The sequence below is a fragment of the Phycodurus eques genome, chromosome 3 (assembly GCF_024500275.1).
Source record: "Phycodurus eques isolate BA_2022a chromosome 3, UOR_Pequ_1.1, whole genome shotgun sequence".
Taxonomy (NCBI): domain Eukaryota; kingdom Metazoa; phylum Chordata; class Actinopteri; order Syngnathiformes; family Syngnathidae; genus Phycodurus; species Phycodurus eques.
This window is the reverse complement of record NC_084527.1, coordinates 3,933,792-3,948,283: the sequence shown is the minus strand read 5'-3', so window position 1 is coordinate 3,948,283 and position 14,492 is coordinate 3,933,792. Positions and strand designations below refer to the sequence as shown.

The 14,492-nt window shown below is 43.2% G+C and overlaps 1 protein-coding gene across 3 annotated transcripts in view; it reads right to left on the bottom strand.

The window, feature by feature from the left end:
* The window catches only part of adgra2 (adhesion G protein-coupled receptor A2), a 41,301-nt gene that overhangs the window by 5,507 nt on the left and 21,302 nt on the right, over window positions 1-14,492 (bottom strand). The window contains exons 3-10 of one of the 3 annotated variants that reach the window (XM_061671508.1): window positions 5,505-5,576; window positions 2,326-2,397; window positions 2,164-2,235; window positions 1,693-1,856; window positions 1,412-1,625; window positions 1,159-1,323; window positions 882-1,080; window positions 647-796 (exon numbers count right to left, since the gene is read on the bottom strand). In XM_061671508.1, coding sequence (XP_061527492.1) covers window positions 647-796; window positions 882-1,080; window positions 1,159-1,323; window positions 1,412-1,625; window positions 1,693-1,856; window positions 2,164-2,235; window positions 2,326-2,397; window positions 5,505-5,576 — 1,108 coding nt within the window. Of the gene's footprint in view, window positions 1-646; window positions 797-881; window positions 1,081-1,158; window positions 1,324-1,411; window positions 1,626-1,692; window positions 1,857-2,163; window positions 2,236-2,325; window positions 2,398-2,643; window positions 2,734-5,504; window positions 5,577-14,492 lie in introns of those variants that run through there. The other 2 variants (XM_061671509.1, XM_061671510.1) reach the window with 2 other exon arrangements.

Sequence of the window (14,492 nt, the reverse complement as noted above, 5' to 3'; positions counted from 1 at the left end):
GGTGGAATGGTTTGGGTCGGAAATACATTCAAGAAATGTTAATGGAATGTAAACCCCAGTCAGGCTCTGAGATAAGCAAACGTGGAGAAGCAGCATTACGCTATTATGCTAAACACAAATTGAATAAGTTGCCAACAGAAGTCAAATGCTTTTATGCTGTCTTTTAAATTTCTGTACTATTTTTGTGTGTGTTTACAAAGCTCTTTGTTTCTAAATGCTTTTAACCATGTAAAGCGCATCGAGTTACCCTGTGTATGAAATGAACTATATAAATACATTTGCCTTGCCTTGCCTAGATGACAGAAGACACAATTAACCTGATGCCATTTACACAACAGAATAGCTTTGTTCAAATAAAACAGGCTCAGATTTCACACGAAGTACATTTGTGGGTAAATTGAGATGAGAACCTTTGCCAAATTTAATGTAAAATATGAGCTAAAGTAATCTAGCAACTGTATCCCCTCTTCTGACTTTGCAGTTCAGTTATATTCTGCTATAAACTAAATGAGAATCAGATTTAAAATTTAAATAATCTATAATTAAAAAAATGTAAATAATCTAATTTAAAATTAGATGTGCCGGTGTTAGTCATAACAACCGTCATCTTTGCAAAAGCTCTGTGCGTGTAATGACGATTTCCAACCTCTTGCAGCTGTCTGACATATTCCATAAACTTCTCCATCATCTGCGCAACATAGAGCACGTCCACCGAGTCGGTGAAGCCCGCAGCCTCCAGGGTGTAGGTGCGCACTTGGTGGGCCAAGGTGACAGCATTTGATGTATTGATGGGCCTCTGCAATACAAGTGTTTGGACAACAAATTGGAGTTTGATATTCAACACGCAGGACACAATGAGCACACACGGCAGCCTCACTGACCAGGATGAAGGTATGCAGGACACGGGTGATGCCATTTGTGTAGTGACAGTTGGTGTAGTTGCCCTCCTGCCACTTTCCAAAGCGGTCACACAGGCGAGAGGCCTTTTTCTGCTCCACGTCCCCCTCTACAGACAGGGAGGGGTAACGCAGCTGCAGGCAGTACTGGTGGGAGGTGATGCCTGCCAGAGTTCTTGGCCACCTGGAGTTTGCACCCGGAGAAGAATGTGAACAACGCACATTTAAACATTCAGCATTAGTAGATGCAACTGTAAGTTACCTGAACTCCCCTCGGTTGTTAACAACTTTATCCTCTGGGCAGAAGGAGGCGCTGTTCTCGAGCACCACTATTTCAACAGAGCGAGATGTGTTTCCTCTCCCGGTTGTAACCACACACTCCCACTCTCCACTGGCCTCCACATGTACGTTGAATAGAATAAGTTCACTGGGTATTAAAGATACACACATGACAGATTTCAGTGCACATTGTCATGGAAAACGTGGCCTGAAAGCACCTGTTGCAGTTTCTTCACCTGGTAATGAAGGTGCAATCATGCACGACATTGCTTTCCAACTGGACACCCTTCTCCGGGTCAGAGGTCACTAGCTGACCATTGTGATGCCAGTGCAAAGCGGTGACTTTGTCCACCAGAGCGGCAGTACAGTGGAACGGCAGCCGATCCCCTTTGAAGACCACCTGACGCTGGGAAGGCAGCAGCGTCAGGGTGTGCAGGTCCAAAGGGCCTTCTGGCACGATGGAGAAGACAACGTCTGAGACTGGCCCACATCACACCGAAAGTGAGCAAATCCTCACCACAGCTCAACTGGCTTTCCCGAAGTCCTCGTAGGGGTTTCCCCCGCAGGCTTCTTGGATAGGCACACAGGGTTTCATCCCCCAGTCGAGCTGAGCTGCTGCGAAAGAAGCCTGGGATCCAGTGCAGCCCACAGTCACATGACAGATATTCTGAGTTGAAGTTCCTGGTGACAGAACTCACTGTCATGGGACACGACTTCATACTCATGGCACATTCCCAAAAACATGCATGTTAGGTTCATTTAAGACTTCAGTCTGGGTTGAAAATGGATAATTTAATATAATGGTACGTTGTGATGTCTTTGCCGAAGACACTCTTTGATTCTTTGGAATTTTGGCTTGGGGCCAGCATCTATTTGCGTTTACACAGTTCCTTCGAGAATTGCAATTCATGATCAATGTGTGTCTACACTAAGGCAACAATTAATAACGTGATGCTTGGATATTGTGAGGATGATGAAAAAGACTCACACAAGCTTAAGGGACGGTAGCTCCTGAAACACGTCCGGATCCAAGGTTGATATGATGTTTCCAGATAGGTTTCTAACCAAGCACAAATTGGATAAACAAGAGATGTCTGTAGTTTTCCCAAGACTCAGAAAATGCAAGTCCATCATTTTAGCTTCCTCTTACAATTTAGTGAGATTAGTCAACCCTTGGAACATGTCTGAAGTCAGGCAGCCAATGCGGTTGTTGGAAAGGTCGCTGGAAGAGGGAAAAGACCAAAAAATGCATTTGGTTACTTTTGATGCATTAGATGTGTCTCCATAAGTGATGATATCATAGCTCCTTCACGTTATGATTCTGTGACATCAGATGGAACTACATTGCATGAAAAGGATGGCCTTCTTTTGAACTTTGCCTCGATCATCAGCATATTACTTCCCATCGTTTTGGACCACTAGACCGCCTGTAAACTTACATCTAAATAAGAAGGTCTGAAGGCTTCACCTCACTTATCTCGACTCCGTGGCTCCATGGAACACCAGTAAATGTTTATCGCCAAAAGCAGGGCCCCTGGCCTGAGTGTGATGTATCGCCACAGCCAGAGAGATGTGCTCTGGTCCTTGTCTGACGCTACCCAGCAGAGCACTGTCCAAAGCATGTTTATCTCCCCCTGTTTGTTTTGAGAAGCCCCAGACCTTGCAGGGGAAACACAAGCAGGGGGGGGACGAGGGAAGGCGAGTCACGCGGTGCAGCACAGACGACAGCAGCTCCAGCCGGCACCTCCACTGACCAGTGAACCGCCATCTTGTCCTGTATGGGACCTTTCTTGCGCAGCTTGAAGATAAGTTGGTTTGTGCTACATGACCAATCAGCTGAACTTTGTGCCAGGGTGTCATGCTGATGAAGAAACAATCCATTAAATTGATCTATTTGCAGTTTGAGCGTCAGGGATAGCAAGGCCTTGCTTGCCTGCTGGCCTAAACACTATCAGAACCACTGTCCGATATTTTTATATTTATTTCATGAAGTTGTATTGATTTATTTCCCGCAGTCTATACTCCTTATTTCATAGCATTTCTTTGGCTGTACTGCGCCTAGCATGTGTACATGGATATTAGATTTTTATGTTTTTCAGCCTCTATGTGCTGCTATGTCAATCTGATCTGCCAAGGGCCTTCAGAATCAGTAGTGCTAGTAAACTATATGAGAACTGGGACTGTTTCTTTAACTAATTCCATTTTAAATTCGCTTCAGCAGCTATCTGGCTCCCAATATGTCAGCATTTTTCTGTAACATGTAATGGTTTTGTCACATGTTACGAGGTGGATTAAGTTGACTGAGTCCGGGTACCAAATGCGTAGCTTTCCTCTGCGTTTGAGTCATGCTGGAACCATATCCCCCAACCCCAAAATGCAAAAAGTGTGTTCTCGTCTGTCTATTCCTAATGACATAAATAAAACAAATACAGTGCTCGGCGGTGGAAGAAATGTAGTTTCTCTTCACGCCCTTTGATTCATGATGGAAATTAAACGTAAAATAATACGGTAGAGTCCTTTCATCTTACGTCATCTTCCATGAACCAGAAGCGGTATACAGATAGAGACACAAACAAAAATGCAGCAAAAACTGACAAGTGTTGTTTTGTTGGTTTTGGTTATTGAATTTACATTCTGCTTTTCTCTTTCCTTCTTTTTTGAGTATGAGTATGGCGTATTGAGTAAGGAACCATTTTCCTGCCCCCAAACGGTACTTTCAAAAGGTTCACATACTTTATATGAACCCTCAAAATACCCACAATTAAGAATCCAAATGAGAATAAGTCCATGACAAGACAGAATGTGTATAATTGGTCAAAGGTCAACCCTTCTGCCACTCTCCCTAGGAGTGGCCATCCGCCAAAAGCACAGTACAAAATGCACAATGACATGAAGAAAAATTCTAGACGGAAGACTAAAGAATTACTGAAATTTCTGGCACATGAAAATATCTCTGTATGATAAGTAAAACGTCCTCCTCTGTATGTTGATTTTGTTGGCGTTGAGCTCATGGTATTGGACTGCTTTTCTACCTCCAGGGCCTGATGCGCATTTCTATCATGAACAGAAAATCACATTTCCAAGCTTATCTAGAATTGAATTTAAGACCGTTTAGACGCAAATTAAAGCTTAAAAGAAGATGGGTTGTGCAACAGGTCAAGACAAAACTGTGAACTAAATCCAAGCAAACAGGCGAGACAACCGGGCACACGTGGACAAGACACGAGTGGCTGGAGGGAGCTGATTGGTAGACACAAGGGGCAGGGTTAACGAGAACAGGTGGAAACGAAAACCTAACGAGCAAGACAAGACACGAACATTGGCAAGGGACACGGAAAAACATGGCCTGACAAAACAAAAACTAAATTGATTCAAAACAAAATCAACAAAAAAGACAGATCATGCCACATGGGTTCTCTCACCTCACCACAAAGGTTTGATTCTTGTCTCCACCAATTTACTGACTTACTGTTCCTGGTGACAGATATTTGCATTGTATGTGCTGACTCGAAGCTGTTTACTCTTTTTTTTTTTTTTTTTCTTTATCCCTCTTTACTGCTGCTAATTTGCAGTTGCCGTACTCTCCACTTAAACACATCTTACTACATGTTGTTCAGATTCACATTTCTGTCAGGTTAAGTACAATATTTCATTGCTTGGTTGAAGTTATTTCTGCCAAAAGAGGCTTAACCAGTTATTAAATCCACAGGTTCACATACCTTTCCCATCGTGCACGGACGTTTACATTTTGTTCATTAAAAACGTGGAAGCATACTGTGATTGTTTGTGCACTGTTAGCTGAAGAAAACCGTGTTGTCTTTTGTGACTTCGATGAAGATCAGATCAACTTCTGCAGAAATCCAGGTAATTCCAAAGGGTTCACATACTTTTTCTTGCAACTGTATATTAAAGAGGTATATTTTCTACACTGTCTATGCTGATGAGGGTCCCAGGTATAATTCATACATACATAGGGTGCATACGTCTTACACGAACCAAGAAGCGGCCTGAGAACATAACACACAGAAACAACTTCTGTTTGTCTTGTCTAAGACAGTCACACAGTAATTTACAGTTACTCAAATTCAAATCGGTTCAAATTTAAAGTTTGCATTCTTTTGAGAAAACTAGAAACCCTTCTAGTTTTCTTTGCATGGCCCACTTGAAGATGGAACACCTACATGATGACCCTAACATCTGCCATGAACTGCCAGACCAAACCTGTGCTATTTAAAAAAAGATTGATCACTCTAAAGTCTCACAGTTGCAAAATTCTTATTATTGCAATTGCTGATGTGAACAGGAATAAGGTGAAACACATCCACTTACAGTTTCCGGAGCTCAGACAGGCCTTGGAAGGCTCCAGGCATGATGGTGCTGATTAAGTTGTGCTTGAGATCCCTATGGAGAGAGAACATATCAAATGATATAATACATGCGGGGGCAATGTTGACACATCTTCATGGAGACCCTTCACAGGAACGCTTTCTGAAATAAAACAAGGGAAAAGCGATGGCGTGATTCTCGTGGCCTAACGTGGCTCCTCAAGCAGGACTCAGCAGGATACTGCACAGCGATAGGAAATCTTATCCAGCAGCCACCTGGGCTTGAAGTGAGAAACATGCCCCAAAAATGACCAAATAAGTCGTTTGTCTTTTATAGTGTAGTATATATTGTATAGAATATAATATAATAGTTCAGCCCGTGATCTGCTCAGCCACATAAATATTAATTCTTTCAGCTGTCTTTGAAGATCTAATTTCATCCTACCCACTGCAGTTTTCTCCACCCGCTTCCCATTCCACTTCCAAACCCATGTGGTAAAGCATTTAGCAAAATTCCCACCCCTCCAATCAACTTTGTCCCGTGTTTGATTTCACGTCCAAGTTTAAAAAAAAAAAAAAAAAAAAAAAACTACTACTATGGGAATAGTGAGGTCCAAGCAGGTTGGAAGACTGATAAGTAATTTTGCAGGACATGGTCAATGCAAGTTGGAATGTCTTAGTTCCTTCAGCATGAAAAATGTCCCATTTTCATCACAGTTTAATGAAACGGATTTCTGCGCTCGAGCATTAACGCCAGCCTATACCGGAAGTGGCTTTGATCTATTCCATTTCTACAAAGCATAGCTGTCAAACTCAAGGCCCGGGGGCCAGATGTGGCCCGCCACATCATTTTATGTGGCCCGCGAAAGCAAATCATGCTCGTCAACTTCTGTGATTTTTGCTCAAATCTATACCCAAATTCCTAATTGTCATAATAATAAACAATAATGTTGAGATATTGCATTTTTCTGTTACCAAACCCTTCTTCTACAGTAACTTAAACAATACTTGAACAAACTATTATCCTTGTCTTCTCATTTCAAAACCAGTTATCCCTCAATTTGTTGTGTAACGGTAATAATGTTTTGGTGATGAAACATTTATATGGTTTCACTGTTCTAACGGCCCTCTGAGGGAAATCATAACTACAATGCGTTCTGAGACAAAAAAAGAGTTTGACACCCGTGCTATAAAGGATGCTACTGCAGTAGGCGCCTCATCAGGGGATTCTCTGTCACAAAATCTGTCTTTCCTCACTATTCTCAGCAGTGCTACCTTACGCCATGCGTCACCTCAGAGCTATTTTGATCAAACTGGGAGAGGTTTCTGAAATCAGATTTCACAAAAAAGGTGTGGTACATCTGGAATTGGGACTTTGCTAGATTATAGATACTAGCAATGGATACAGTATATGCTGCAAATATGCCATAATGATATGCAATGGGTATAAAAAGTCTACACTGTTGAATTTATAAGCATAATTATGACATAATTCCCTAATATGAACAATTTATGATGTGCCACAACTAACATTTTTCTCCAAATAGGTCTCTTTACAACCTACTCACAAACTGCAGCTCCAGTGAGGTTGATATTTAGGTGATGACTATCGGCGTGCCCTCTTGAGTAGACCTTGACAAGAACTTCACATCTGAGTGGTCTTGACGCTTGATGTCTGACAACAGCTGTCACCGAGTAAGGATAATATCAGACCAAAAACACTTCAAAGCTTCGTGCATGCTGAGCAAGAAAATGAAAAAGGACTGCGGTTGCAGCTACAACCCCAATTCCAATGAAGTTGGGACGTTGTGTTAAACATAAATAAAAACAGAATACAATGATTTGCAAATCATGTTCGACCTATATTTACTTGAATACACTACAAAGACAAGATATTTAATGGTCAAACTGATAAACTTGTTTTTAGCAAATAATCAACTTAGAATTTTATCGGCTGCAACACGTTCCAAATAAGCTGGGACAGGGTCATGTTTACCACTCTGTTATATCATCTTTTCTTTTAACAACATTCAATAAAGGTTTGGGACACTAATTGTTGAAGCTTTGTAGGTGGCATTCGTTCCCATTCTCGCTTGATGTACAGCTTCAGCTGTTCAACAGTCCGGGGTCTCCGTTGTCGTATTTTACGCTTCATAATGTGCCACACATTTTCAATGGGAGACAGGTTTGGACTGCAGGCAGGCCAGTCTACTACCTGCACTCTTTTACTACGAAGCCTACTTTGCGTCCATAACAGTCCGGATGGTACTTTTCCTCTTTGGCCCGGAGGACACGACGTCCACAATTTCCAAAAACAATTTGAAATGTGGACTCGTCGGACCACAGAAGACTTTTCTACTTTGCATCAGTCCATCTTAGATGAGCTCGGGCCCACAGAAGCCGGCGGCGTTTCTGGGTGTTGTTGATAAATGGCTTTTGCTTTGCATAGTAGAGTTTCAAGTTGCACTTACGGATGTAGCGCCGAACTGTATTTACTGACATTGGTTTTCTGGAGTGTTCCTAAGCCCATGTGGTGATATCCTTTACACATCAATGACGGGTTTTGATGCAATGCCGCCTGAGGGATCCAAGGTCACGGGCATTCAATGTTGGTTTTCGGCCTTGCCGCTTCCATGCAGTGATTTCTCGAGATTCTCGGAACCTTTTGATGATATTATGGACCGTAGGTGACGAAATCCCTCAATTCCTTGCAATTGTACGTTGATGAACATTGTCCTTAAACTGTTCGACTATCTTCTCACGCACTTGTTCACAAAGAGGTGAACCTCGCCCCATCTTTGCTTGTGAAGGACTGCGCAGTTCAGGGAAGCCCCTTTTCTACCCAATCATGGCACCCACCTGTTCCCAATTAGCCCATTCACCTGTGGGATGTTCCAAACAGGTGTTAGATGAGCATTCCTCAACTTTTTTGCCACCTTTTTTGGAACGTGTTACAGCCATAAAATTCTAAGTTAATGATTATTTGCTAAAAACAAGAAAGTTTATCAGTTTGAACATTAAATATCTTGTCTTTGTAGTGTATTAAATTAAATATAGGTTGAACATGATTTGCAAATCATTGTATTCTAATTTTATATATGTTTAACACAACGTCCCAACTTCTTTGGAATTGGGGTTGTATATGTTGCTACGTTTGCTTCCTAATGTTCTGACAAGCTCTTTTCTGCTCAACCAATAGTGCCTCTTATCTGATGCGGCACCGTAGAGCTACGAACAAGGGAGTGGTAATGCAAATTAACTCTCGAATCCCCGTGTGGAAAAAAAAAAAGATTCTGAATCAGATTTTTCACATTCAAACCTAAATGAATCAAAGAATAAAATACTTCTTTATTCTAACAAGAGCTGCAATGCTGCCACTTCTGAGAAAACCATAAAGTATTCATTTATTTTTATTTTTTTTAAAAAAGCTCTCTGCTGAAGGAAGCTGGCATTAGCCTAGCTCCAATTAGCTGCACAGATAACACGGAAGCGCCAAAACGGAAGCAGAAAACGAGCTATTGCTGGAGGGGGCGACCGCGGCAGATGGGATGGGAGAAAGTTGATCCAACACAGCGTGCCGTGAAGCTAGAGCGGCTATGCAGTCAGCAGGCTACGTAGCAGCGGGCTAGCTGGAAATGTGGCAACTCGGTCCAGTCCGCAAGAATCTATACCTCATACGAGCACAAAACATACCCGGGATTCTACCTGTGGCTCAGGTACGGCGAGGGATCCTGTTTAAAGTAAGCAGTGTCAAACTAAAAAGAAAAAACATTCATACCGAGACACGGCAGCTAAAACGTCAGTCAGTCATTCAAAACGTGCCAGTGTTCTCTCCAACCAGTTCAAAAGGTTTTTAAATAATCCAATTGGATGTTTCATTTGTTGGACTATTATTTTGGAACAGTACAAGCAGTAACAATTTAATTGTGACTCGCTAGTCATTCAATATTGCCAATAGGAATAGCGAATGAGGTTTCGGGGGACGAGTCCGAGGACTACTGTACTGTGTGAAGACTGAATTTCTCCTGGGGCTGCCCCACTGCTGTTGTGAGGAGTCAGACAGGGCTGGAGAAGAGCAACGATAATAAACAAAATATTATTGAGCCTTTCCGATCCGGTTTTAAAACATTGCACAGCACCAAATCAGCATTAAGAGTTTTTAATGACATCTTTTTACCTACTGACTCTGTTCTCTGTGTTGTCCTAGTACTTTTGAGTCTGACTGCAGCTTTTGATACAGTGGACCATGACATCCTGATTGCTCGTTTGTAGCACTGGGTGGGCATCAGTGGCACAGCACTTGAATGGTTCAGGTCCTACCTGTGTTAGCCTTGCTGACTCTGTGTCCTCCACTACTCCTCTTTCACATGGGGTGCCACAGGGTTCTGTGCTTAGCCCTCTTTTATTTCCCCTCTATTTACTCCCACTCGGCTCCATTCTCAGGAAACATGGCATTTTTTTTTCATTGCTATGCAGATGACAGATCTATGCCCGCCTTAAAAAGTCAGACTCCTACTGTGCTAAGCCATTGCTGGAATGCTTACATGATATTAAGGCCCGAATCCACGCCTTTGTGACCACTCGGCAGGATTACTGCAATGCACTTTACATGTAAGATAGTGAGTCTTCCGTTGCTCATCTGCAACTGGTTCAAAATGCTGCGGCTCGTCTTTTAACTTTTAACGTTAGCGTCTGATGTATGTGTGTTGTGTGGGCAGTGCATTTTTTACCTACTTCATTTTATGTCATTTTGATCTCATTCGATTTTATTTTTGTTGTTTTTATCCCTATTTTGTATGTTCGCTGTGTTTTTATTGCATTGTACAGCACTTTGGGAACCTTGTTTTTGTTTAAATTGTGCTATATATAATAAAATGGATTTGATTGGATTGAACAATGTTCACGGAGGGCAGCGATAGACTATTAATCAAGACGTGTCGAACAGCCCAGACATAAAGTTCCATTATTAGATGCACAACGTCGGGGACGTGAGTGCTCAATTGACATTGTTTAGGGCCCGGCCCCGGAGGGAACTGGAAAAATGACTGAGGCCGGGGAATGGCCGCTCATTATCGCTAGACTAGAATCAGGAATTTCCTGTTCCTGTAATTTTCTTATGGAAAGCCATCACAATCCTGAGGCAAATTTATTTACTGCAATTCTATTTATCTCCTGTGCTGCAGTTCTATTTGCATTCATTTACAACAGGAAATACATCTGTGGGTTAGAAGTATGTTTTGAAAATACGAAAGCCAGCGTTTACTAGTTCCTTGTTTCCTGACAAGGGTCAGAGGAACCATTTTTGTTCCGCGTGTCATTTCCTGTCTGGTTGCCGTCTTAGCGGAGGCCCTCACTCGTTTATTTTTACAGTTTCCTTTTTCTCCTTTTTTTCACAAGCTCGCTTTCCCCTCCAGGGAGGGGCAGGTGGTTTGGGGGATTGAGCCCTGAGCAAAATTGTCCGTGTACAGTTCAGACCCCACCTCCTTACTCCTTAACACACTCACAATGGGGTCTCTGTACCGCACCCCCCAAACGCACTCCTGTCTTTCCCCCAAAACAGGAAACCAGGATCTGCAGAGCTCTTGTTTTTCTACTAATTTCCTGCTTTGCTGCCCATTGCCCTGATTATTTTCTTTATTTGCTCTGTTCCCCTAAGATTGGAAACCCAATCAACCTTTGTCTGTTTTCATCTGGAGACTGATTGCTTTGTGAAAAGTAAAACATAAGCCAGTGAAACAAAGATAAGCTGCTGTGAATAATATCTTCTATGTTAGTAACATGCTTTACGTAACTGGAGCCAACATTGAGACAAACGCTCAGGATTTAACCGTCAATGAAGAAGTGCACAGGGGTAACGCTTTTATTTTGTGCAACGTTTCCTGAGTTGCTTATAAGTTTTATAGTCTGCAGCAACAGGAGTGTGATGCTATCCTGCCAAGAAAATCTTTATAAGCCTCAACATGTTGTTGACTTCATTTTGGGGATTTGGAAGGACCAAAGAAGCAGACGATTACCGCTTTAGCGCTTGTGTTGGCTTCATGGCCTCCGCTAGCAGGCATGGTGTCTTCCATTAATGATGTTTAGTCGGTGATAAAACATTTAATGCACCGGGAACACTTTCTGAACAGGAACAATGGCTTTGGACTGTAAATGAGCAATGAAGAAGGAACCTCATTTCTCTTCAACAATATGTTGACTTAATATTCAGTGGAACCTCTAGCGCAGTGGTTCTCAACTGTTGTCACCCTGGGACCCGCATTTTCCTAATGTTGCAAACTGGCGACCCACTTTTATCGAAGTACAATAAGGATATTTTTTGTTGTTGTTCAGAAATAGCCTCTGAAAGCACATGTACTGTATGATTACAATTTTAAACGCCGTTTCAGACACTCCCAATAGATATACTCCCAAAAGCATATTGCTAGCCTTGATGCCCCCTAGCCAGGAGCTAAGCGGCACTGTATTTGTTAAAAACTAGTAAACTAGCGACTAAAACACAAGTAGGTAACATTGCCTGTCGCTGACCTGTCGCATTTGCGGGGAGAAAAACAATCTGATTAAAAATACATATAATTCTTTAAGTAGCTGTCCGCGACCCACCCAAAATGGGTCCGCAACCCATCAGTTGAGAATCGTTGCTCTTGAGACCGTTTTGAATTTGACCATGGAACATACAGTATTCTGGAAAATCCACCTAACAAAAGTTAAGAGGTCCAAAACCAAGTGATGCGCAGACCTAATGATGACCATAGAACCAAAACTGGAACTTACTGCTCTTGACGTAACGCTTTTATAGCAAAAAAAGCGGTACAATATGCCACGACATCCATCCATCCATTCATTTTCTTTTCCGCTTCTCCTCACACGGGTCGCGGGCCGCTGGAGCCTATCCCAGCTATCTCCGGGCGAGAGGCGGGGTACACCCTGAACCCGTCGCCAGCCAATCGCAGTGCCACGACGTCCACAACAACAAATGACAACAATAAGCGAAGGTTAGGCCTGGCATGATGGAGGAACATAGAGAAACTGTGAGTAAGGAGAACGTTTCAGCAAAAATACATTTGAGCTCAAAGTCCATAGAGAACCACCTGCAAAGAGATTTTTAAGAGCATTTATACCCAATCAACTTTTACCAGCAAGTGTGTAAAACAGATTTAGTGAGATATATAACGCATTCGATTTAGTAATTGGCGTATGAGGTGACTCGCATATGTGTTTCAATAAAGCCCCAGAGCCATGCCGTTGCGAGGCTTGTAACACAAACACCCAGCTCCTTCAGTTTATCTGCGAGACACATCTGGAGTCTATCAAGTCCAGCAGCACCCCCCTTTCTGTTTCCTCTCTCCGGCACGCTTAACCCTTTCCTCACCCGCTCCACCCCTGCATGATAAGCACGAGCAGGATGGCGCAGGCAAATGTATTGACGTAAACATTCATTTTTCAACGTGTGGCGTCCGTGGTCCTCTCAGAGTGGCGGTCCAGTGCGAACCCAGACGGGGCTAGACAAAGGGGCTCCTTTCTGAGTTTTTTAATGTGCTGCCCACCTCTTCTTTGTTCCAACTCATCAGCGTCATTCGCTTAGCCTCTGTGGAAATCTCTCGCTAAAGAAAACAACCTCACATTTATTTAAGACAAATTGCAGGGGCATGCGTTCCCTCGCTCTCTCCGGCCACCATACCATCTATAGCCATCATGGCTACCCCTCCCTTGTGTCAGTAAGCCTGTTTAAGTTGGACTACTTCCTAACCACTAAATGCTCAAAAGTCGCCCAACTCGCATTTAGCAAAAGACACAAAGTGTGCTCACTTTTATCAATAATAAACATAATGTGATAATGCTACCTTGAGTATATATAACATGGATGTGGACCAAACCAATCCAACACGCAAGCTAAATGCTGCATGATGCGCTCTCGGCCGTGAGAGTCGTTTTGGACTCTCGAGTGGAGGAGTCTACATAATGTTGCCAAGGCCCTGAGTCATCAAGCTCATTGCTGCCGTCCGGACCCGTCCGCTGCAGCGTCCTGCTGCTCCCTCATCCATCATCGCGGCTGCCCTCTGCTCTCTCCAGAAGGCCGAACAGACCTGGTAATCAGGGCCCCTTGCGCCTTGCCTGCCTGTCCTGCGTGTCCCATGGTGCACTGGGGGCCCAGTTGGACGAGAGCCAGGCGGCTTTGGCCCGCTTTTGCTCATTATTCTCATTACCTCGCCACAAATCAGCAGAGGACGGGCTGCTGGGATCTGTCCGCAACTCATAAAGGTCCCGGCTTGTTAGCGAGCCAGTCGGCATCGGCTCCCATCGGAAGGCGTTCACAGGGGCGGATGCACTGTACTTGTGGAGGCCCGATAGCCTGTACTGTATCTGCATGTCCACTTTAGATCAACATATTGCACTTTAATGCCCTAATTGGGGGGATTCACAACATCTGCCAACATGAAAAGTCCTATTCTGTTTGTTAGTTAGGAGGATTACACAAAAACTAAACAATCTCATCTGTCTATTCCTAACATCTTAATCGCAATCCATAAACCAGAAAACAGCCTATGAACAGAAGGACAAACAAGACACATCAACGTTTAAGGTTTTTATCATGCTTTGCTCAAGGGAATCGCAACAGTGCTAGGAAAGCAGACGAGCTTCTCCCCAATATATGTTCCCCTTTTTCCATTCAAGTCACAATGGAACCGTTCTCCCCGCCCCAGAATGAAAAAAGGGTTATGTCATCCTCCATCAGCCAGAAAGTGGCTCGCTAACTAACGAGCGGCAAGACAAACAAACACCAATACCAGGCTCCGTGACTTTACGGATGCATTCCTCCGGTTTCCATTTGCGTCTCCGTGGATGGAAATTTTCCACCATAATCAGAAATGGCTTTGCCCCATTATGCGTCGTTTTCCTTGAACCAAGAAATAACCCGATAACATACAGGGGGACAAACAAACACAAATATGGACTTGTACTACTATTGTCACTGTTTTTGCAGCCCAACTTT